This window comes from Xiphophorus maculatus, chromosome 2 (assembly GCF_002775205.1).
Source record: "Xiphophorus maculatus strain JP 163 A chromosome 2, X_maculatus-5.0-male, whole genome shotgun sequence".
NCBI classification, from domain to species: domain Eukaryota; kingdom Metazoa; phylum Chordata; class Actinopteri; order Cyprinodontiformes; family Poeciliidae; genus Xiphophorus; species Xiphophorus maculatus.
Genome location: NC_036444.1, coordinates 7,676,347 through 7,701,759, shown reverse-complemented (window position 1 = coordinate 7,701,759; position 25,413 = coordinate 7,676,347). Strand labels below are relative to the sequence as shown.

The 25,413-nt window shown below is 37.3% G+C and overlaps 1 protein-coding gene across 4 annotated transcripts in view; it reads right to left on the bottom strand.

The window, feature by feature from the left end:
* The window catches only part of LOC102223655 (synaptotagmin-7-like), a 35,999-nt gene that overhangs the window by 6,156 nt on the left and 4,430 nt on the right, over positions 1 to 25,413 (bottom strand). For 3 of the 4 annotated variants that reach the window (XR_001351223.2, XM_023348343.1, XM_014471747.2), the window contains 3 exons: positions 16,609 to 16,740; positions 5,296 to 5,398; positions 1,857 to 2,124 (listed from right to left, as the gene is read on the bottom strand). Coding sequence is in view for 3 of the 4 variants with exons in the window: in XM_023348343.1 (XP_023204111.1) it covers positions 1,857 to 2,124; positions 5,296 to 5,398; positions 16,609 to 16,740 (503 nt within the window). In the remaining variant the exon portion in view is untranslated. The remainder of the gene's footprint in view (positions 1 to 1,856; positions 2,125 to 5,295; positions 5,399 to 16,608; positions 16,741 to 25,413) is intronic. The other variant, XM_023348342.1, reaches the window with a different exon arrangement.

Sequence of the window (25,413 nt, the reverse complement as noted above, 5' to 3'; positions counted from 1 at the left end):
GTTTATAAAATAACTAAAATAGATTAGCTTTTTATAATGTTTTCTGTAAACATGAATTCATTGTCAGTTTTGTTGTTGTTTGATACAGAGGTTACAGTAAAGTATTTATGTATTTCTGCCATTTTTCCCCTCCAATACACGAACACTAATAAAAAAAAAAATCAGCATTAACAGCAAAAATTATGCTCATTTCAAAACTCTATGCTCAAACAATCCATTTACTCTACAAGAGCATTTCATTTATCTTTGTAATTTTAAGGTTTTTGATTGTTTAATCAGGTAGAAAACTGTCGCTGAAGTAAAATGTTGCAGATGAAATTACCTGAGATAAAAGAGCAGAAAAATGAGAAAAAAATCTAATAAAAGCTCAATGTAGGGTATAAAATTACCCAAAATTAAGATGAATATATTTTTTTATATTTCAACATTGACTCAGTCTAATCACAAAAGTGTAATTTGATCCATCTCATTGCGCTTGTACAATTATAAAAGAAATCTCAAAAATCAAATATTTAACTGCTCTCAAAGACAAAATGATTGGTAAGTTTTATTACTTTTTAAACAAACTTGCATAGCTATTTAATGGGAAACTATAAGTCTGAAAAAAATCACTTCTAAGTCAATGTACATCCCACAGAGTTGAGCTAAATTAATCTTTTAAAAGATGGAAGGAGTTTGGGACATGTCTAAATCTATTTAGAGCTGGCGGTCCTTACAAAGTGAGTGACCAGGAAAAGAAGGCTGGTTCGAGAAGCCATAGACACATCTACGTCTAATCTGAGGGAGTTAAAGGTTCCAGTGCTCAGAGAGAAGAGAGTGTGCTTTAAGAAATGTTTTCCATGGTTTCTTACAAATCAAAACTGCATGGCAGAATGTCAAAGAATGTCAAATAAGAAAAAAAGAAATTTCTAAAGAGCGTACAAATCTAGTCTGGAATTCAGCCAACGGCACAAGGGATAAACCGAGAAAAATTGTAAGTTCATGTGATCTGAGTTTATAACCAAACTAGAAAAGCAACCTCAAGTATGACGCAAAACTTCACAAAAAATGGTTCATAAAAAGCAAAGTTAATGTTAAGGAGTGACCAAGTCAAAGCCCAGATATCAGTCTAGTCAGGAATTTGTTAGTAGACATGAATAGAGCTTTAGAGTTTTACAACCTGAGAGAGTTTGAGCTGCAAGAATGGAAATATATTACATCTTGATGGAGACATATTCACACAGCCACAGTACTGATTATAATCAAAAAATCATCTTCGATAATATTGTATTATGAAGAGGTGTGCATCAGACTGATATAATAATGTCATAAGCATAACATAATACCTGTTATGAACGTGAAGAGTCTTCATGAATGGTTATGAATGTTGTCTTGAAGTTTCATTCTGTAAATAATGACACTTTTAATGCAAGGTTGACACTTTTACTGGACTTTTCATACAGGTTTTAGTACAACTTTGCATTAAAGTGTCATTAATTACCAAATGATACTTCATGACAAGAGTCAAAGATTCATGAAGACTCCTTTATGTACATAACAGGTGTTATATCATATTTATGACTGTCACGTCAGTCTGACGCGCACCCCTCCAAATAAAGTGTTACTGCATCTTTCAACTAGAAAGGGTTGAAAATTGATGCATTAACTTTACCTTATTTGGCATATTCTTATTAAACTGACTTAAAAAAAATTAAATCAGTTTTTACTTATATTTTAAAGATTTATTTTTGTCTCTAAAAACATGCAAAATGTGAATTTTCCCCTTTAAGATTCACATTTAAGCCCAGAGAAAATTACAGAACCCAATGAGATCAACATTACATTTCAGGTCTTTAAAACTTGGAAATATGACAAACCCTCAAAGAGGAAGGTTTCATTCCAGTGGGGGTTGAGGTTCTTCCTCTTGACCTTGGTTTCCAACTTGTGCTTCTTGTCAGGCAGCAGGTAGATTTTGACAAAAGGGTCCGAGGTGCCGGAGAAATCCTTGGCTGGCAGGTCCTGGCCCTTGAGAACTTTGACGGTAAGGGTTGTGTTCTGGAAGCTGTAGCCTATGCTGAACTGGATACGACCAAGTTTTTCACTGACGGGCCCTTCACCGTCATCATCCTCTGAACCTGGTGACAACTGCAAGGCCACAAAAGACAAAGCAATGAACATAAACCGTCACGTGTACGGTACAGTAAAAGCCACACAAGGTACAAGTCAGACCTAAAGGCACTGACTTTCTGCATCACCCAGACCTCGACAGAGAATAGCTGTGAGGGGATTTCAGAGTCACATTTTGATCATGGCATGCTCGAGCAGCTGCTCAGCGACAGAGATTGGTGCGATGTTAAGAAGACTCTGAGAGTTTAATTTCCTTACTAATGTTCTTAAGAGGCAGGAGGTGCTCCGATTGAAGATATGGAGCTTTAGACTACCCGCGTTCTCTCACAGCCACTCTGACTGCTTTATCATTGCTCTGTACTAAAAGGCAGATATCTGATAAAAGCCATAGAGAGAGGGAAAGAGAGACAGCAAGAGAGAAACAGAAAGAGGAGGAAAAAAGCTTTCAGTGAAACGTAAAACATGGACTAATGTCAGCTTTCTGCACGTGAAACCTTCCCTACTGTACATATTAGTCCCACCGTTGTTGTCTACTTGTATTTTTTTTTCTTCCCACATAGAAAAACAATCGGGATACAAGTTTACACACATTATGTGGAAATAAGAAGCATGCACTACAGTAAACCTTTTTGTGAAAGAACTCAGGTGCTGCTTGGCATGCAAAGTGTTGCTCATAGAATTACCTGAAATAGTACTTTTTGAAGCTTTCATCCAAAGCTAAAATGACAAAGGCTCACTTCTGTTTCATCAATATGGGTTTCAGAAAGAGGGAGAATTTCAACTCTAATTTGTCAAACAGTATGAGTCACCTTGGATGACTTGGCTTGCTTGATTGCCACTGTGGGAACGGCTGGTGTGTTATTTTTTTCTATTATGACTCGCTCATTATCATCCCCAGCTTTACATCAACCTCCCTTATAAACTTACAATGACTTTGCAGCACAACTCCTGCTGGTGGCAAGAATTACCTTAGAACAATGTGATTTTATTTACTCATCTTGACAAATATAACCTAGCTGAAATGCGTCCCGTGTCTTAGAACAAATCAAAAAAGATCTAATCAGGATTTCCAAAGCTTTGGCTTGCAGATTCCAACTTTGAAAATACAAAGTTATCTTTTTTTTCCTGCCCTTTTGCTTAAACTATAGCTAACATGTTATGTAATGTTGAATTTCTCAAATTGTATCCGTCTGGAAGTAAATACAAATTAGCAATAAAATGTAAATATTGCCCATATGTATTGTATAAGTCATACAAACACTACAATTTAGCCCTTTAACCATTATCAAAATCATCTTCCAAAAGGATAGTTTGACAAGACTATGTTTTCCTGACAATGCTCATACTCTAGCTTATTTAGAGTAAAGGTCATTTAGGACTAATGTCCTAAAAAAAACTAGCAACAGGGAACAAGTGTAAGGAGTTTAAGGTGTTTTTTGTCTCAATGTGTCAAGCTAAACTATTTTACAACAACTGAAGGTATTTGGGGGTTTGCACTTGATAAAGGATGCTCAACTGCAACCTGCACATGTGCATAAAAACACCATAGAGACACCCGTGACCTTTGCCTCAGAGACTGTTAATAACTTTACAAATTAACAACACTTAATTTGTAAAAGCAAAAAAACTTATGACCCGTAACAACTAAACTTGAAGAAAGAACATTTTAAAAATTGCATGAATTTGTTAATCCAAGGAATAATTGCCAGAAAGAAAACCTGTGAAATCTGTAAGACTGTTGGAATTTAAGGATTTCATAAGAAAGTTGAGTTGAATGTCATCTGAATAAAATTGATGACATATGCCATAAAACAGATGAGTTCTACAACAGTAGATGTTCAGGAGGAATGGCAGCGACATAAGGGGAAGACAAGCAGCAAGTGGTCCAGGGCCAGGAATCGAACCGAGGACTCTAGCCTCTTTGTTGTACCATCAAACCATGGGGTCCTCCTTTTTATGTGTTAAGCATTTCTGCAGTAAAACATTTTTTTCTTCATTCAATCTAATCATTAGCCAGGAATAAACACTCATGTTCATATATGTCATGAATTAAATTACTCCAATCAACATTTTAGACACATTAATTACTGAGATTTGTATGGAAAAAGGTTTAAAAGGGGCATTATGTTTTTTCCAGGCACATAGTGCAATTTTATAGCACAATCAAGTAACTATGCAGTACATATCAAACATGACTTAAAAAAACTTGGACCATTCTTAGGCGCATTGGACTGAGACTGAGATATGGAGCCTTGGCGAAAATTCAAACTGGGAGACTCGACCAGCTTCACCACATCATCTAATCACTACGCCCGACCGCAGCCAATCCAGACCGGAGCTTCACGCCGCTCCAGCCAATCGTCGTCCAAAGACACCTTCAAAAGTCCAAGCTACCCTGGGGTCTTCCTGCTCGTCAGCCGTGCTTCGACCCACCTCCTCCCCTTCTCCACCTCCACCATGAGGGTCGTCCTCCAGGATCCCTTGTGCTCTTCCTCTCCAAGCTCCGCTCCACCACCAGTTTCGGTCCCGGGGGGGAAGACTATCCCGAGCTCGCCGAGCAGACCGCCTGCTCACGGCGATCCTCGGCTCACGGTCTTCTGCCGGGTCCGAGCGCCAAAGAAATTGTACCATTAAATCTTTTTAACTGCTATTTTCTTCTCCGTGTGAGTCTCTCCAGATTGAAATAAGATTCACAATCTTATATTCTGTTAAATGTGTAACAGTTACACACAGGAACTGTGTGTATGCGTGAACTCCTGGTGTAGTTCACAGTTACACCAGGAGTTTGCAAGTTGCTGCTGCCACTAGTCTGGAGGAGTTTGCAGCTCTGCGGCAAATGTTTGTGGAAATGGGCAGTGCTTTGTAGAGCAGGACTTCAGACACTGCTGAATGGTTGTCATCTGAGAGTCAAGGATTTCTCAAACATGGATGAAAGAATCAAAGCAACACTCCAGGATAGGTTTTTGATGAGGGAATAATATAATTAAATCATATAAAGCTCAAATAAGCTTTATATTAAATAATACTGTCCCTCTTGTTTGAGCAGTAGACTAGTAATAATAAGTAATCACATGTGACTGGTTCACAAAAATGGCTTTCAGCCACATATTTTGAGTGGAAAACCAAGACCTGAAGCAGGAGGGAAGGAAGGAAGCGAGGGAGGATGCCAGGTGAACTAGGTCAACTTACCATCACCATGTCTCCAGTGAGCGAGTTCGCCAGGTCAGTTACAGAAGAGTGCCCATCAGCATCAGGAGGGTGACCCTTGGGGCTGTTTGCTGGCTTGTTGCCCCTGCAAGCAAAAAATCAGGTTGACAAACGTAAAACAGCTCAAACATTAATGAGCAGTTTACTCGTCTACAGAAAGCGTTTGAGCCCACAGGGAGTCCAGCCTCCACCTGTTCAGCAGCAAACTGCCTCTCTAAAATGATCAGTTCAGTCCCAGTTTTACTACGGATTGATGACACTTCACAGCGGAACATTGTTTGTTTTTTTAACAGCTCTTGCTAACAAAAGCCAAGTAAAATCTGCCAGGTATTCCACAGATTAATGATGGGCACAAGACCTGAGAGGTGTAACTCATAAGAAATTTAAGTACATCTTCAAAAAGAACATTACCTCCACTAGCAAAATAATAAACATATTTTTAGACAAAAACACAAAGTCATTAACTTAAAATAGAAACCAAATTATTTTCCCAAATCCTTTGAAAGTTTATGATACACACATATAATGACATACATATAAATATATAAAAACCACAGACAAACACATATAGCAACATATAGAGGACATACATTGCAAGTTTAAATCTCTCAGTTGCATTGACAAACAGTTGATTTTACAGAAATAAAAAAGAAGAGACATGAGATCTTCACTGGCATGGCTGGCACTGAGGTACAAATGTTAATAGATGTTACATTTAATTCCCTTCCACACACGCTTGGAGAAAAAAAAAACTCTAAGTTCATAAGTCATGAAAATAGGAATTACAAAGAGAAAATCAAATTAGAAAAATAAGACAAAAAAGCATGAGAAAGGACAGAAATGAATAGAGGATAATACAAAGGATCTTGTTGATGGACACCTAAGATAGCACTCCATTTAAATGACTGGTCAAGGCACATGAAGAGGTTGAACACTGAAAAACAGTTAAGTGACAAACAAGCGAGGACAGAAACATGGAGAAAGACAAAAAATGAGCAGACGGATAAAAGATTCACAAATTACAAAGAGACACAAATAATAAAGACTTTAGACAGAAAAGAATACCAAAAAAAGGAGAGAAATACACAAACAAGCTGATTTTAAAAATCTGTTTTAGAAGAGATAGCAAGTATTACCAGCATGAACAGTATGAAAACAAAAACCAAAGAAAGTGAGATCATAACAAACACCAGCACGTTAGAGAGAAAAACAGAGCTGCAAGAAAAGATAGGGAATGAAGGAAGGAAAGCCTGCAAACACAAGATAGGCTTAGTTTTGTCAGTCTGATAAGAATCAAAGAATAAAAGACAAAAAATTAAAATGAAACACAGAGCTACAGACAATATATTTAAGAGAAGACAAAGGAGCAAACATGCTAAAAGGAGAGAGAGAGCACAAAGAAAAAAGAAAAAGACAATAAATACAATTGATCATCAGGATAAAGCGAACAAGAAACATCTTTTTGATGCGGAGTTTAAAATAACTTAGAAATGAGATATAGAAAGAGAAATAAGGTGATATACCATTCAAAACTATAACTTCACTAAAACCATGAAAGGGGACAAATAATAAGAACATAGGAAGAGCACATTTAGAGTGTTACAAAAGAGGACATCAAAAATTCAGCAGATGATACAAGTTGTTTTTAAACTAGCCTGATTTTCCAGCATTTTAGCAACACTCTAAAAGTGTGGAGTGGGAACACGGGGCCAAAGCACAAACCGGCATTGGCTACATGTGCATATTTAATATATGCAAGTAGTTGTCACTCAGAGCGAGTGAAAGCAATGCCCTGGACAGGCCATAAAACAAGGAGCCCATTAAACGTCTGTCTGTCTGGCCAGCATTCTCTATCGAGCTTTTCGCTGAGAGGAAGTGCGCGCTCTTTGTTGGTTGCGCTAAAAAAGCTCCAAATTTGGATGAGAATCGATGTTGAATGCAATAATGTGTGCATTTTTGCAAAGGACAAAGACAGAACTGACTGAAGGAAAGTATACTGACAAATAGACAGAGAGAAAAGGCAAGCAAACAAGACAAGCAAACACTTCAACCAGCAAAAAAAATAAATAATCAAAAAAATTGGCAGGGGAAAAAAGGAAGGGGAGTTATCATTTCAAGGACAGAGGTTGTTCTTTGGTGATTGGTTTTAGTAGCAAAAACACACCCCAGTTAAAGTGCAGAGCTTTTGTGAGGCAAAAAATTAGGCCAAGATTTAACAACTTTTTTCACGTTTATTGTGACATTTATTCTGTGCTATTCAACTGAAAAGCAACAGGAAAAAACTGAGAGAAGGAATATAAAAGGTACAACAACATGATTGAATAACTGCACTCTTCACATTTTCAGGCTCCCTTCAATTTATTTTCAATCAGTGTTCTTTGGTATGTGTTGACTAGCATGTCATGACTTTGTCAAGATAAGGTTTTCCAGATCTATCAGATTGTGGGGGTGCTGACAGTCTACAACCTTACCTGGGTGATCCCACAGATTTTCTACCAAATTTATTTTATGATTCCAGTGAGGCCATTTCAAAATGTTCATTTATTTCCCATGAAGTCATTCCTAATTTGAGCTGGAAGTATGCTTGCATTCGCTGGAATACCAAGAAGTGTAATCACCTTCAGCATTCTAGCAGATAACTGAAGGCTGGGGATTATAACTCGTATTAAAATAGATTGCAATATCAGCTGTTTCCATCCAATGCCTAACATGTCTTAAAATTTCAACTTCAGTTTAGTTAGTCTGTATCATATTCTTCACAAGCTTTTGGGAGATTTTACTCAGGCTTGGAAGTTTTTGGATGAAATCCCCATCAGACCCTCTGAAGAGATCCTCAAGGCCAACTCAAAGGATGCTCAGCAAAGGGCGGCGGGATACAGGATCACACTGCCAGCATGAAACCCCAGAACAAAAGTAAGACTGAATTCTTCTGCTACAAAGCCGGGATTGTTCATCATACTGACCAGTGGCAGATTCAAGGTTGTGGAGAATTTAAAAGACAAGGAACCCACTGGGATGGCTTGCACCCTTATGTCATTTTTCCTCCTTTCAGAGTTAAAGATTTTTCCACATGCTAAGCTAGAGTTGTAAAAGGCTTTACAACTATCTAAACTGTTCTAAAAGACTAACATCTGGTTTTCCTGTTGCTTAGTTTTGTTTTTGTTAGTCTAATTTTCTATATTTATTGTCAGTAAACACCATGAAATATAAATTAGTTTGACAAATAAGAAATGTGAACTTTGATTCCAGTAATAACTCCGGATTATTTTTAGGTGAGGTGCCCTCTAATCTATCTCTAATAGAAATAAGTTACAAAACTATCTTGGTCTTTTTGAAGATATAATATTTCAATATTTGGTGGGAAAAGAAAAGAATCGAGATCAAATTGATAGTTAGATTGTTTAAGTAAGGTTACATAAATGGCTACATAAATGGTAAACAGTAGTAATTTAATTAAAAATAATGCTTTTATTTGCTATATTCTATTGCATAGATGTCTGTGTAATACTGCTTTAGTTACTTTTCTTATTAATGATTGACTCTTCTTTGCAATAGGATATAAATAATATTTTGGATCTTTTTCATTCTTCTTCTGGCTGACAGATTTCTCCAATCAGATTCTTTTGATCTTTTGCAATCTCTCTAAATTATGACTTTCAACGGAAGATGAAAACATGAAAAAATCTGATGTGACAGGTGAACTTTATTTCTGGTTAATCAGAGTCGCTACAATTGATGGCAGGTATCAATGCAAGAAGATTAAATTATGAAATTGAATCAAAAAGTATTTCAATTAAGCATTAGTTTAAAGAAATGCAGACTGCTACAACCAGGTTTCAGTTGAACAGTTCAGGATGTATATCAAATAAAAGTTGGAAAAGGTTTGGTTTAACTGCTCACATCACAAAACCCTGGGAGTTAAAAAAGAGTGTACACACTTGAAATCCAATGTACTGTGTATTTGTTGCCAAGGGGTGTTTTTTTTTGTTTGTTTCACTTTCTTGCACTACATCTAAACTAGAGTGAGAGAGGAAAGGGAGATGCTGGGTGAAGATATGACAATCTACTCTACAGCAAGGAGAGACTGGTAGGGATTGAAGTAAAGCAGTGCACCTCCCGCCTCCTCCATCTCCCAAGTATCGATAGGAGACTGAACTTCTTCAATTATTAATTCTCCCTCATGCTTCATTCAGGAGTTCAGTGCATTCTCAGGTAAGAGCCAGAGCAGCCAAAGGTGGTCCTGGGCTCTCTGCCTCCAGGCTGTTGAAACAAAGTGACTGGGGCTGCAGCTCTGCTGAAGGAACTAAGTTTTCTTCTCCAGATTGCACTCTGCGTCAAAACGAAATCTGATTCAAATTGTTTTTATATATTTCTAAGAAAGCAATATTAATTTTGGCAGATGGCAGAACAGCGACTGATATAATTTTGGTGCCAATGCTTTCTTTGTCATCCAACCCTTCAGGGGACTGCTATGGTAGACGTGGCTCTGTGAAGCCTGCAGTAGTCTACAGTGTCCAGTGGGAGGCAGAGTGGGTTCAGATCAGATTCTGCCACAGCGAAGACACAGAAAGTGGGCTGTTGGCATAGCAACAACTCTTGAAATATAGACCATATATATATATATATATATATATATATATATATATATATATATATATATATATATATATATATATATATGTGTTTGGGAGGATGTTTGGGGTGTGTCTGACAAGAGGCTGTTGGGAGTGGACTCAAGGGTGTGTTTGAAAAAAGGGGTGGTGGGCACGGGAGGGGTGGGTGCAACACACAAGCAAACACACTGAGAACAAAGAAGATAAGGTTTAGGATATATGACAGGTACGGGTGAGAGCCTCGCAGACACATATTCACGTGAACGGACATATGGAGGCAGGCAGGCATACTTTGGGTTTCACCGTCCTGTGATACTATCCTGTTTCGTTACCTGACCGATGGCCAGCAGCTCGAAGAGAGAGGCAAGGGGGGAAAAGACACTCCACTTCTAGGCTGGAGAGAGACGCGAGAAAGAGAGCCCAACCCAGACCCTCCACCCCCCACTTTTTTCTTTTTTTTTTTTTCAAACATTCAGTCTTCCGCTCTTCTGCAAACACTCAAACAAACATGCTGAGACCATGGAGTGATGTATTTCAACATCTATGCTCAATTTCATTGCCACCCACTTGATCTATCATGCGTTAGGAGTGCAGCTCACTTCCAAGGATCATAGTGAGAACTGCTGCACGTTGTTGCTTACATAAGTCATCTTCCACATGAGCCACATCAGCATTCACATGAGAGTCAGACCTGCTGTCATTCTTTAAAAGCTGCAGCAAATCCTTGGAATGACTTAATAAATAAGGTTACTTTCAGTGTCAACTAATTACTTCCTGCATGCTGGAATGGTAATTTAGCCTAAAATAGGTTTATTTAGTGAAATCCTATTTCAGTAATACACATCAAATACTTGTGCTTCTTTTATTGAAGATTAGCCGAAAACAGAAAAGATGAAAATTCAAAAATCCCTACTGCAAGTTGCAGATAAGGAACAAGGGGCTGGAGTTTGAGAGTTTTACATAGAGGTTTGTCTTCTCAATGGGGCAGCTGAATGCAATTCCATGCCACACTTTTCAGATTCTTATATGTATAAAAAGAAAAAAAAAGATGAAGGCAATTTACAATTTTTCTTTCTATTCAAGCTTAAAATTGTACTTTGAGTTGGTTTATCATTTTAACTTTCAATACAAAACACTGACATTTGTTTTTTGTGTTGTACTGTGCCAAAATAAGGAAATGCTCAAACAATATTAATACTTTTGAAAAATGAGTTTTTAAGGGTCTTTAATGACTTTACAACATATCTGTTAAGTGAAGTTGTTCAGTGAGCACACAAAAATTGCTGATGATAAATGGTAAGTGTAATTACTCTTGTAACTTATGGTGCGTTTAGTGTCTTCTTTATGTACCACAGCTCACTGTTCTGCTTTCTTTTACAGCCTCCCAATACTTCCTGTAATTTTGCATTCATGCCTCAGAGTCTATCACGGCAACTGCCTACCCATCCCAAGCAATATCAGCAACACAAAGTCGTGAGGGGAAAAAAGACCAATTTCAAAGGTCCATTAAGACTCCAAATCCAAAATAGAAGTTGCTGTAAATGTTTTGAATCCTTATTCATCTCAGAGATTGCCTGAGGATGAGGCAGCTGCATTTATCAAACCTGTTCTGAGACGGGGCACAGAAGTCCTGAGTTAATGCTCCTAATAGCTCCTCTCCCAGTTCACCATCAATCTAGCTATCTAAAATAAAATGTAAGAATCTGGTACTGCACAAACCTGGTGGGTAGAGATTCACCTTCAGCTAAAACACAAATGTGAAGTCGACTCTCTCTCTCAATTCTCAACGTTCCTATTGAAGAAAGATGGATTTGTACTTTGAACTTTCTACCATTCTCCACTGGCCTGTAACTGTATGCATTGGTGTATGAACATGCTGCCCCCTCCTCTTCATCCTCTCCTTTTGCCGTGGCTAAGTGCTATCTTCCTACCGCTGTCTTGGCGTGCAGCTGAATACATTTCGACATTCCTCCAGTGATGTGCGGATGAATGCGGCGGCCTCAGGGAGCCACTGCCTTGGGGACAGTCTTAAGCAGAGCCCCTGAAGACCCTGTTGATTAGTCAGGCTTAGAAAGCCCTTGTCACAGGAGGAAGGCCGCATCAGACTAGCAAGGCATGGAATAATCAATTTATGTGGACAAATTCTGATAGAGATTACAAGCATTTTTTTTCCTGTAATATTTAAAAACGCTTGTAGGGGAACATTTAAGCTATTTTGTAAAGATCCACTAAGAGCACAGTGACCAACATGTACAAGTAAACAGCAAAACATAAGAAAAGAAAACAACAAACATTGCAGTCCATACTAAAGTAATAAATACTACTTTAAAAAACTGCTTCAGATAAAAACAACTGAAAGAAGTATACTTTGCAAAACAGAAAATAAAAATAATGCAGAAAAAAACAAAAAGTATATAGAGATAAAAACAAGGTAGACATTTCATTATAGAAAACGGAATGAAAATATACACAATGTTGAAATAAATGCAAGGAAATAAACAATCAAGAATGAAATAATAAAAAATAAAGATATAGAACAAAAGTGGAGAGAATAACCTCTCTCACACACACAAAGCAGAAAACATTTCCCAAAGTAAATTTTATTTCCTTTTTTAATGCGGTTTTTGTTTTTTTTCCATCTTTCCCCGAGCTACCCTGTGGCTGACCGACAGCTATGCTGCACACAGCGTTGCACAGAAGAAAAAGGTTCAACTCTTTATGAGAGTAATGAAAATAATTACCCATTGTGAACTTAAATAAACACACATTAATATTGATTTAGCTCATAACCCCTATCCACTGTCTTTCAGATCAATTTAAGCTCATTAATAATGAAATGATATTACATGGCCCATATAGCAATAAACACAGCAAATTTCTCGGAATGCATCGTTTCTTCACGGCACACAAATATACGTCCCTGTCTAATAATATCCGTGAGGTTGAAAAAAAACAGCCTTCACTGGCTTACACAGAATTATGTAACATGCATGGATGAATAATTAAAGGACCACAGGCAAGTGGATTGAATGTTAATGTGGCACAAAGATGCGTATCCCTCCTACTTGGTACTGTGGCCCGGTTCTCATTGGACCGCTCAATCGCTGCTCCGAGGGGATCTGGACTGAAAGCTCTCTTTACAGCGATGAGCGGCCGAAGAGAACCTGCAGAACATGTTCACTGAGTTGTAACTGAATTGTTTGAGCGAAGACCAATGAGGCATTAAGCAGCAACTCTAGCATACTAATTGGGCCTTCTTAGAAAACACAACTTACGGATGCCTGGTAGATAAACCTCTCATCATACAACCTTTCCGCCCTGTCACTGGTCAGAAAGTCTTTATCAGTTGGGCCGGGTCTGCTGCAGTTCGAACTGTCAGTCTGCTCTGCTGCACTTCATAAACGTGCCACCACAGAGCGCTTTCACCCAGCTACAGCACACACAAGGTCAGTGAATTATGAATATCGGACACAACAACGCCATTTTGCCTTTAACCAGAGACATGGAGCAGTGAAATATGAACAAAAGAGTTATATTTGTGTTGGCCTCAGGAACTTTAGATACATTTCACTAGGGCTAAAACGATTAATTGCATTAATCGTGATTAATCGGTTATTGAAATAATCGGTAACTAATTTAGTAATCGATTAATCATTAACTGGAGTATATAGAATCTTAAAAAGGGCATTTGCTAAAACAAAAACACAGTCAGAGCAGTAATTAGGTCAAAACTGTACAGGAAAAGTCTTTTGCTTTTGCATTCTCCTCAAGTGCAATTTTTAGCTTCGCCAAATTCAAATTCTGTAAAATAAATCTATTGAGCACTTTTTGCAATTTAAAAGAAATAATAATAATTGTCAGTATTTTTTTTTAGCTGCAGATGCGTCCTTTGCTACAAGCGTACAGTAAAGGAGCGCTTATTAAATTTTATTATCTTATTTATAAAAAGACTTTAACTATTTATTTATTTGTATCTTTTAATGTATTTCAAGTATAGTGTAAAAATGGCTTAACTGCTTCAATGAAAAATCTGCAATGTACCAATTTTTGTTATCCAATTAATCAATTAATCGTCAGAATAACCAATAGAATAATCAATTACCAAAATATTTGTTAGCTGCCCTACTTTTCACTGTGATCAAGGTTAGATAATATGAGTAACATGCTAAAATAAATGTATTAGTGAAGCAATAATCTCCAAGCTCATTTACTTGAATTATTGTGCCAACACAGCAATGTAAAAATATTTCACCATTCATTAATCTACAGTAAGTGCAGTTTGTAATGATAAACTCGACCTGTTATGTATTAAAGATCAACAGTTAATGATACAAATAAATTTAAACTGAATATGTCAGAACTAAGTTTAAGTTTTGCATACATCAAAGCTTTGTTTAAATATTTTAATGAGGTTCTGCAGACTCTGCTTGAAAGCTGCATGAAGCAAGAGCTGCTTATGAGAACCAACATATATATTTAAGTAAACTAAATTAAAGTTGCTACTGGCTGCTTGACCAACCAGTTTTAGTTGGACACATCAGCCAGTAGAGAAATGTAAATTTGACCCTGGCATGGATTGTGCTAGCATGTTATAGATGCATTACCCAATCAAATAAACTGCAGAGGTTATGTTTTTGACTGTGCCAGTGATATATTTAAACCAAAACCAGTGAATTAAATGCAGACGGAGATGAGTGATCAGAGTGACTATGTTGAAAAGTGGTGAACAGGATGGGCAGAGGGGTGAGAGATGAATGAAATTGTGGCTTTGTCTCCATATGCTATAAGGGAGATCGATAATGTCATTCTTAGACATCTGTGAAAGCAGCGCTGAGACCAAAAGGGATAAAACACTCCCTTTATGTTTATACTTTACATTTCAAATAAATTATGGACTGGCTCTACAGCAGTTTGTTATTGTGCACAGACTGTAAACTGTCAGTCGTTCTGTTTGTAAGTCATAGAAATTAAAGGAGCCACAGGTTAATCCTGCGAATACCGGAATGCACTCAGTCGCTGATAATCAAGGTGGATCCTGGGGGCCACACGCTGCTTCCCACTTGCTGTTTAGTCTATTAGCAGATTTCACAATCCATTTGTAAAGGTTTTTCAGTTTACACAAAAACGCTAGAAAAGACAAATGCCATATGCATGGCAAATTGCACAGAAGAGAATTGTTCGTAGGCTGAGTGGGTGTTGCAGCATTGATGATCAATAAACAGTTTGTGAAACCGTGACGAAAAAACAAACCAGATTTTGGCAAAGGGATGCTTTAAAGGTAAAAATGTGTGATTAGGAAGGGAGATTTATTTTTTAAGAGACTCTTTAAAACAGCAATGTGAAATTTATAATAGTTGCCATATATATGTATATGTATATTGCTATATATCAGATTTTGTGTTGGCCTATCACATCAAATTCCACCCCCAAAAAACTCTGTATTGACATTTGTGGTTGCAACATGACATAATATGAAACAAGGTAATAAGAGCAAGGTATTAAATCTGTTTTAACAGAACCCTCATTTTCGTCCCATCTCCAGAAAAAACTATCAGATTCAAGATGTACTTCAGAATTAATTCGCCCTCTTCTACCATTTTGTTTTAAGGTGTGTCACCAAATTAATACAAAAACAGATGGAGGTTAAATCAACCTAACCGGAGTGCAGACGAAAACTGAGCATCTCACATGCGCAAGAAGGCTGGAGAAAAAAAAGGATTTAACATCGGCTCTGTGGTGCGAAATCCAGATAATCTGGACGACCATCAGTGGATAAAAAAATGGCATGAGCTATTTGCCTAACATGGCCCTCCGCCTGTAGTCGCTTATTAAAACTGGTCCGATTCCACAACAGAATCCAGAGATAATTATTTCTGGAGACGGGAAGATTGCAAGCGAGCAAGGCTGGTGCATCCTCACAGACGAGTGGAAATATTTTTGACTCGGAGTGTGTAACTTGGCTGACGAGGAAAGGGGCTATTTTTGGCTGCATGTTTATGTAAGTGACTAACGTGTTGTGGAATAATGAGGAGCCTCTCTGGGCCCTCTGCGGAGCTGCAGAGACGAGACTTTCAGAGCGGCGGAGGGTGATTGAAGGAAGCTAATGAGCACGAGGGAAAAAGAACACAGGCGCGGAAAGGGCTGGGATAATAAAAAGAACGAAAATGCAAAGGAAATACGACAATTACCAGCGGGAGGTCTCAGACAGGAGTAAAAAGACTGAAAAAAAATAGGGAGGAAAATGGTGAGAGAAAATGTCATTGTGATAGAGAAAATGATTATGGTGATCATGTAAAATAAAAGACCACTGGCATGGGAAAACATAGTTTTATCTGATTGTTCAAAATGTTGCCTCTAAAAGCGTAATAAAGGAGTAGAGTGCCAGTAAGCATCTCACTCCAGTGGTTTAGAAGCTCATTACTTCTTTACAGCTAAAACCTGAAACGTTTTATCTCTTTTTACTGATCTCACCATTACATGAGTGTTTTCAGTTTTACGTTGCAAACTCTGGACGTATTTTTATAACTGCAACAGACTGTGAAAGGCTATTTCAGGTGCACAATCACTGGGAAAAAAAAGGATTTTGCTTTACATGAGTTCTGAAATCCTGTCACATTTCCCTTTCATGCAGTTGCTTCACACACATGCTCACAAACACTCTCTCTCATACAATATCTGGTACCTCTTCTCAGGAGGGGGCTCCTGATTGGCTGGTGGTGCTGCCTGCGCTGTTTCCTGCAGGTCAGGGATATTGGCAAAGTCATCTTGCTCTGCCACACCAATGGCCAAAGCCAGGACCACCAGCTTTCCTTCACTGGCTCCCAGTAAAGACAAAAAAAATACAGTAGATAGAAAGAGGGGCAAGAAAAAGAATGCGGATGCCCAAAGGAGACAAGGAATTGAGCATGAAGAAGAAGGAGAGATCATTTTAGGTTGGCAGAAGGAAGAAAGGAAGTTTGAAAGAGGCAGTGGAACAAAAGACCAAAATCAGAGAAAACAGACAGAGCGATCAAAACAACAAAAACCACAACACAACCAAACACCCCTGCAGCAAGCAATCTGACCAGGGAAGGATATTAGGAAGTAAATCAAATTCAAGAATTTCTACGTAATTTTGTCGCACACAGATTCACACTTCATATTTGGCTTTTCACCTACAAGAGCTTCTTTTTAATGGCTTTGCTAGGTTTTAGATTACTTTTCTGCATAATGGCATGCTCAGCTGTGCAGAACTCTTTAAAGAAACAACATTCACCTAACTTAAATAAGACTGGTGGAGGTGCAGAAATCTCCCATATTTACAGGAAAGTATACGAGGAAGCGTCAGATGTAATGCCCATGGTGGAAGCACTGTGGTCGGAAACTGGGAAAGGCTTTTACTACTGTATGATTTTCAAATTTGCAAAGAAGCAGCATTATGGGATTGAAACTATTCTAATGTGAAGAGGATCTAATATTTTTCATTTTGTGTAATTAAAATTATATATTAAAAAAAAGTATAAACTCCTATAAACTAAATTAGGGATCCAACACAGTTTGGAAAAACTTGAATTTTTTCATTTGTATGGTGAAAGTAAAAAAGCGTGTGGAAAAATATTTGTATTTCAGACTTCATTCCCTATGATTGACTAAATGTTGTGACTATTTATTTCCTTCCTTTCTTTATCATTTTGTTTCTTCTGCCCATTTTTCATTCTATCTTTGTACACTCCTGTTTAATTTTCAGCTTTCCTTTTACATATATTTTCTTTTTTGTGTTTTCCTTTCCGTCTGTTTTTCCAGATAAATTCATGACAAACGGGTTTATCTTATATATTTCTTTTACTTTATTTTAAAGGTTCATAAAGACTGAACTCTGGAAACTTGAGTCTAGAAAAGTCTGAAGTTGCTACATAAAACATGTTGAATCTGAAAAAGCAAGTGGAACTGAAGATGTTAAACCAAATTTGCTTGTTCTCAAAATACTATCAAATCTAAAAATAGATGTGTTAAAATGCATAAACAGATATATTCATTTAGTTAAAATCAATAAATATGGGAAGTGATGTGTAAATTACCCAAAAAGTATTGAAAATGATTTGCAAAGTAACCCAATTTCGCATTTGACAGGTGTTGGCAGGAACTTGTGTTAATCTGAAAGGTTTTTATGAGACCTACAGTATAAAGCTCGGGAACTACAGTCTTTGATGCATAACAGGCAGATTATTTAACAGAGTCAATGTGCAAAAACGCTTCATTCATGGAAAAAAAAGAGGTGAAATTTTGAAGTTCAGGTTAATATCTCCCCACAGCTTGACGGCAACATATTTTCTCAGCCGAGATACCGTAGCGCAGTGAGGAGCTTAAGCTATAGAACGGCAGGTCTGGATGACAGTAAGCAGGGAAGGGAGGCAGTGATGAGGAGGCCTGGGAATTAAGGAGTAAAGGGATGAGGGAAGGGAAAGTGGTAGGATTTGTAGAGCAGCTGTGTCGGTCTACAGAAGATGAAATGAGAAGAGTGAGAGAGCAGTGACCCAGAAAACGATGACACACTGCGTACACCTCCAGATACTCCATCTTTCAAATAGAAACAATTAGTCCAGATCTTCCTAATGAAGCTTAATTAAATCTTAACTGTGGAGAAAGACGCCCCAAATGTTCAGTGTAAAAAGGCGAATGTGGAGGGAAAGCAGAAGGAACCTAAAAAAACAACTAGACAAATTACTGAAGGTGTGTGTGGATGTGTAGACATCTTAAAAATGCAAGCAGTTAAATATCACATCCATTAGGAATCATTAAATAATCAGCTTGTTGTCTATGAAATGTGAATACGCACTCTACCTGTTGTCAGCACACTTCTTTAAACCTGCAGTGATATTAAGCTAAATGACATTAATGTTCAGAAACCAAGCAGTTAATCACAAGCTGACAAAAAAAAACTGTCAAAATATCTAATGGATAAACCTTTTTTCTTTCCAGAGACCAATTTCTATTGCATTTTAAAAGAATAATATGATTTATGTTCAACTCTCAAGATTTAGAACATATTTGGAGTCAGCACTAAACATTTCAACTAAAGATTATGAAATAAAATCAATGAAAAGAGTCAAATCCATTATGAACCACATTATATCCACTAACTAAAGCTTACCTAAAACTGAACAAATTTTTAAATAACTAAATAAATGTCAATGTTACACACATCACTAATTCTATTGTACAAACATTTCTAAGAAAGAATTAATAATCAAGAAACAAGGAACCACATGTAAAACTGATTAAAAATCTAAAATTTATCAGTGTGGCAAAACCTCAAAATTAGTTTAGTGTTAAGTTCTACAACCTTCTTTTATATTACAGGGCATGGAAGATAAGAAATCAAAATTATGTCTTGATTTATCAGCTCAGGAGCAAAACCACCACAAAAGAAATGGGGAAATAAAATCACTTATAGCATCTTCTGAGTAGGATGTGAACTTGTTAATGTTCCCTGAACCACTTATGTCTCTGCTCATGCAACTCCATCTTCTCTTAATACTTTGAGCTGTCACGCATTGCTAATCCTTCAGAAAACCTAACATATCATATTTCTTTGTATTGATATCTCAAAGAGTGCTGCAAATGAGAATCATGCACAAAAAATTAAGTCAATTACACCTCGGCTCTGAAGCTTGAAATTGTTTTTTAAAAGTTATTACCAGCTATTGTAAAATGATACAATGTTTGTTCACTCCTCCTTTCTTGTGATTGCAAAATATAATTCAGAGGTGTCCCTTACCTAAGGTACAAATACATTTTGCACATGAACTGCACAACTGTCCTTTGTGTGTTTCTCCCCAGCTGGGGAGTTTTTGGTGTTTCCAATATTGGAGGCGCTACATTAAGTTGAGTTGATGAGCCCTTGATGACCTAGCCAAAACTTTGAAGACTATCAAAGTTCAGTTTTATTTTTGATTTGGTGAGAACTGGGTCTTAGCTACAAACACAACTTGCTATTTCTGCTATTTAGGAAAATAGTTCATTTTAGATGCAATTTGAATAATGAATGTAGGTTTAAAGTGCAGGCTATAATTTTAATTGCAGGCTGCTCACATACAAATTGTGTTTCAATGAAGCACCCTCTTTTCCAAGGGGCAAATTGGAACATTTAAAAGCTGTGAACAGGCAAGTGTGCTGCGTCGTTATTGTTTCCTCCGCCCCCAAGCACATTGAAGGTCCAAGCTGATTCAAAGTGTGATATGTTTATTTGGAAGCTGTCACTGTGAACTCACAATATGCAATTAAGAAGCTCAAGGCGTGCCGTACTAAATGAGGAAAAAATAAATCAAGAGAGGCAGGAACTCTGAGGTTGGCCAAATAAACGGCAACATTGAAAAGGTCTGGATTCTCACTGAAGACAGCAGTCACAGATGATCACAGCATTGTTTTTTAGGGTAAAAATTTTCTAAATCCCTCAGAACATCCAGCCAGGTGAAACACACAAGGGGTAAACATATCATTTTCAATGTCTACCATCCAAATCATTCATGAAACTCAAGCTTAGGAAAGCTTAGTTATAGTCAGCCACAGAGACATTTATTGAAAAGCCAGATCTGCTCTGGAACAATATACCTGGACAGATACAGCTTATCAACATTTACCAGATTGATTAAAAAAAATCACAGAGAACACAGAGTGGAACAAGTGTAGATAGAAAATAATACCAGCTGGTTTCACTGATTACCTGACAAATAATATTCTAAGTTTCCATTTCTTATAGGAAGGTGGTGTCTGCTCAAATTTAAATTCTGCAAAGTTGATGAGACAGTTAATCGCAAACTAACTAGGCAATGACCCAAAATAATACTATGAAGGTAGGCCCGGGATTTCTAAAAGAAAAATAGGGCATAATCCAGGGACGGCTGAGCCAAACAGCTGATCCAGTGTGATGGAAATGCTCAAAGCAAAACTCCAGGCAGAGAAATGAAAGCTGACAAAGCTGCACAATGCAAACCCATTGGTCAGAGTGTCTTTCGTAGATTCAAGATGTCAAGTAGTCACTGACTGCTACAGTTCTTAGCAAGGACTTATCCAATTCTAATATTTTGTTTATAAGCCTTTTGATTTGACAAGTAAGTTTACATTTAGTAATAATTATCATGAATGTTTTTTAAGGTTTTGAATGTTCTGGTCGAAAAGGTGTGTGAGAACAGCTCAGCCTACATACAGACTGGACTCAGTTACAGCTGGTTCTGTCAGGAGGAATATTCTGAAATTCTAGCAAACTATTATAAACAGCTTTTAAGATGTTTGAACTAAGTCATACATTTCTTTAATATAAAGTAAATTTCTTAAAACTTTTGAATTTACAGTAAAAAGTAAAAAATTATCTAACATTTACAATGTTAATATGACATTAATAAGCGTTATAAGTGTTTGTAAATTTTGATGAAGTGTGATTTAAGAGATTTGATCATCTTAAAAAGTTGAGCTATAGCTTCATAAAATGTCCTCCAACTGCAAACATTATAATTACATTTAGAACTTTGTGCTTTAAACCCATAACATAATTCTAATGATAAGTGTTTTGATACTGCCAATAACCAAGACAACAAAAGCCTGCGTCCAGGTCCAAATGGGCCTGACTGCATCTATTTGTGGAGAAGCACTTGCCAACTACTTGTAGCGCTGGTTAAAAATCACTGGATTATGCAACATGATATGGTGCTTACATTGATATAGTAAGCATAATGGCTGTTGCATGCCTCTTCTCTCATTACCCTTTAAGTACGGGCATTTACACTCAGGACACTCATGAAAGCACTTCGCTCAACGCATCAGACATTAAGGAAGCTGAGGTGAGAGAGGGAGGGGATGTCAATGAAGCTGGGGTGAATTATTGATTTCCAGCCAAAAAGAATGGAGATAGGTCTCCAAAGTAATCCATTTAGTCCAAGTTCTCCAAAGGCAAGAGGTCTGTGTCAATGACATCAACACTTTCATTAGGCAATGATTCACCCAAACAGGGAATCTAGCCAAGATTAAAATTAACTGTCTTCAGCAAAGGGTCATGTCTATTACTGCCCCCTCTGTGCTATCAATCATGTGAGACGTTGATGTTCCAGAGGCGGAAACACACCAACAATGACCTTAAATTCGCATTTACAACAATGAGTGCAACGGTTGATGACCATGGACCATATTGTCAGTGACCTTGGAGGCTGCGCGCTGTGCTGCATCGCTGATGCCCACTTTAGCCACCGGCATTAGCTCAGCTGTGACATCCATGGGAAGGCTTCAGAGAACACAAAGAAAGAGGAAATGGATGGAGAGAGGCTACAGTAAAGCTGATTCAGTGCACACTGAACACATGCTGTACCTTGACAGTGTCCTTGCTCATCCGTCCCTTCATCACCCTCCTCCTCTCTTATCTGCCCTCCCAACCTCCTCCGGGCAAGGAGTTACAATATGTTGCAGAAGTAATGGTGCTGGTGACATAAGATCAATACGGCAGGGTTAACTCAAATCTACACACAGCTGCTTAGCCATTGTTCCTAAACTGATGCACAGTGACGTGTCAGGCAGCCTTATGATCAGCCTGACTTCCAAAAGCATTGATACTCCTTAAACCTTGGTGATAAATGGTCATTTACCACCATTTTTTTTGTTAAGATTTGGTTTGATGAGCCAACATTAAGTAGTGCATAACTGTAAAGTGAATGGGACATAATACCTTCCAAATGTTATTTGTGGGGTTTTTTTCTATTTTCACAAATAAAACTTTAAAATATATGGTTTGACCTTGTATAACCAATGCTTTGTTGAACTATCTTTCACTGCACCTACAGATGCAAGTCTTTAGGATACCAAAGTGTGAACATCGTCATTCAAGTTTTGACACTGGATTTAGTTCTAGACATTGGGCCATTATAACATAAAAAATACTGTACTTTTATTTAAAGCATCCCATTGGTTGGTTACATTCTTGTTGTTACTTGAGTCTGAGCAGCTTCTAACAGAGTTTTTTTCCTCCAAGATTGCTCTACATTGAGCTCCATCCATTTTCAAGCGTGATCCGCCTCCCTGTCCATGCTGAAGAAAAGCATACCCACACCATAATGTTGCCACTACCATGTATCGTCACAAGGCAGGGTGAATTAGAGGTAATGTTCAATGTTATTTTCCTTTTCATACAGCAAAACATGCTCTCAGGACATTATTTTACCAAAGGTCAGAACTGAACTGGATAAAACGGCTTTTAAATTTTCCACCCAGCCACCTAGAATAATTTGCAGAAGGACTTAAAGTCATATCATACCTTAGGGCAACTTAAATAAATTCTAAAAAACCAAGAGATCAGATTACTTTGCTCCTGTAACTGCCTTAATGTTTGGTTATGTGATTGTTCTTGGTTATGCATTTTGTGTGTCTGGTCTTGTAATTTGGATTTATTGTGTTTTTAATGCTGCTATCTTGGCCAGGTCACTCTTGAAGAAGTTTTTAATCTCACTAATATATTTTCCTGATTAAATAAAGGATGGATACATAACTTTGCTCTGTTCTGAATAATTATGGTGCTGGATGTGCAGAGGCCTGGTATGGAGATACTCATGTTACTCCGGTGTGTTGGAAAGATCATGCATTTAAAAACTTTCAACATTGTAGCTTTTTTGAGGACTTGTCTTTCTAGCAAAACACAGATGCTTCTGGTCGTGACGGGGAAGGAAATTGAAAAGTTCAGTGGGTGTTGATACTTTTACAAAACATTCACGGTTTGAACAGATTGGACACAAGAAACAGATAGGTTAACAAAACTTCTGTTTCATATGAAATGTGGATAAAAATAACCAAACAGGATGAGACATATGTGAAGATAAATATATTCTAGCTCTTCCTACCACCATCTCAGGAATGTAATTAAGTAAGCGCCGTCCTGTTACAGCGATTGCAAGCAGACAGGCTGAATGCCAACAAAACAGATGTTACTGTTTAGTAGAGCATGCAGTGGAACCATTTAACAATCCTCCGACAGAATGAGAACCCACAGTATGTCGCACTTTCCTGTCATTCTTCAGGCAGGACTTTCTAAATAATAAAAAAAATAGACTCAGTACTTTTTATGTTTTCAATGAGTAGCTTTTTATTTTATCACAGCTCATTAGAGGCACATCATTTGTGAATGTTGTTGTAAACTGACATTGTTGAGACATTTAAATGTTTTCCCTGGGATGCCTAGTCTCTAATTTTAAGGTGAATAAATGTAGTCAATTAACTGATTTTAATAAAGGCAAGAATCCATCGTATAAGCCTAAAGCTCAAAGTTAACATCTTATTACATATTTACATGTATTGCTCTATGCTTATTAGTCTTTTTAATTGCACTTTTATAGCCCCATTTATTGAGTCCTTATTTGTTTTAAGCTTCATTATCTCACATTACCATGATCAGCTCCTGTAATGAATTGCGGGAGTTGCAGGGGCTTAGCTCAGCTTTTTTTTTTCAAAATCTATAATACTTTACACTGGTGAAGTCTGGAATAAATTACTTTAATACTGATTCTTCTTGTCACAGATTGTTATCTGTGATGCATTTAAAATCGCAAAAACATTAAATCTTACCAAGTTTTTTTTTTTGTTTAGTTTCTGGTGCAAATATTTTGATCCACTTCAAGTAACACAAAACTAACTAACAAGTTACTTTTTAGGAAGATACAAAAGCTTGTTTTAAGTCAATAATTCCTTAATATTGATTTTAAAAAATATTAGTTCCACTGGCAGATTTCTTCACATACAAGAAGACATTTTTCACATGTTACAAGAGAAAACAAATCTGGCAGTGGAATTATAACTATTTTTTATCAATATTATTGACTTAAAACAAACTCTATATCTTGCTGAAAGGTTACTTGTAAGTTCGTTTTGTCCCTCTTCAAGTGGACCAACACATTTAAACTAAAAACTGGACAAAAATGCTTGGAAAGCTCTCTTAAAACCAGGAAGTATCTAAACTATATGAGTGACAACACATTTATATGTACAGTGTCTTTTGGGGTATGGTTGTAAATGTCTACAGACTGTTGTCTTGATTAAAAAGACAGACCATTTTCGAAACAATATGTCAAACGGATGTGTGGTGACACAAAGAAGATGGATTGCAAAATCTTTCTACAAAGATCATCGATGCAGGAAACATTGGTGAGCGCAGTGGAAGTAAACAGGTCAGGAGGACAGATTTCTTCCGACCTACCAAAAGCAGTCTTTCTGTTAGAAACAGTTTTTGCCTCAGGATTATGAAACAATTGGATTCCTGGATTTAAAGCAAATAACCTTAAGCTGAAAAAGAAGGGCAAATAGCAGTTAATGTTACAGCTATTGCAAATCTCATGAAGAAAGTAAAACAGTGAGACTGTGAAGGAACTGTATCTGAGCATAAAGTTAATCAGCTCATAAAATGCCTTCTTTTACAACAATTTTTACTTTTATATGTCCTCTGTCAGTGCAAAAATGTCTGATGTCCACAGGTAACAGC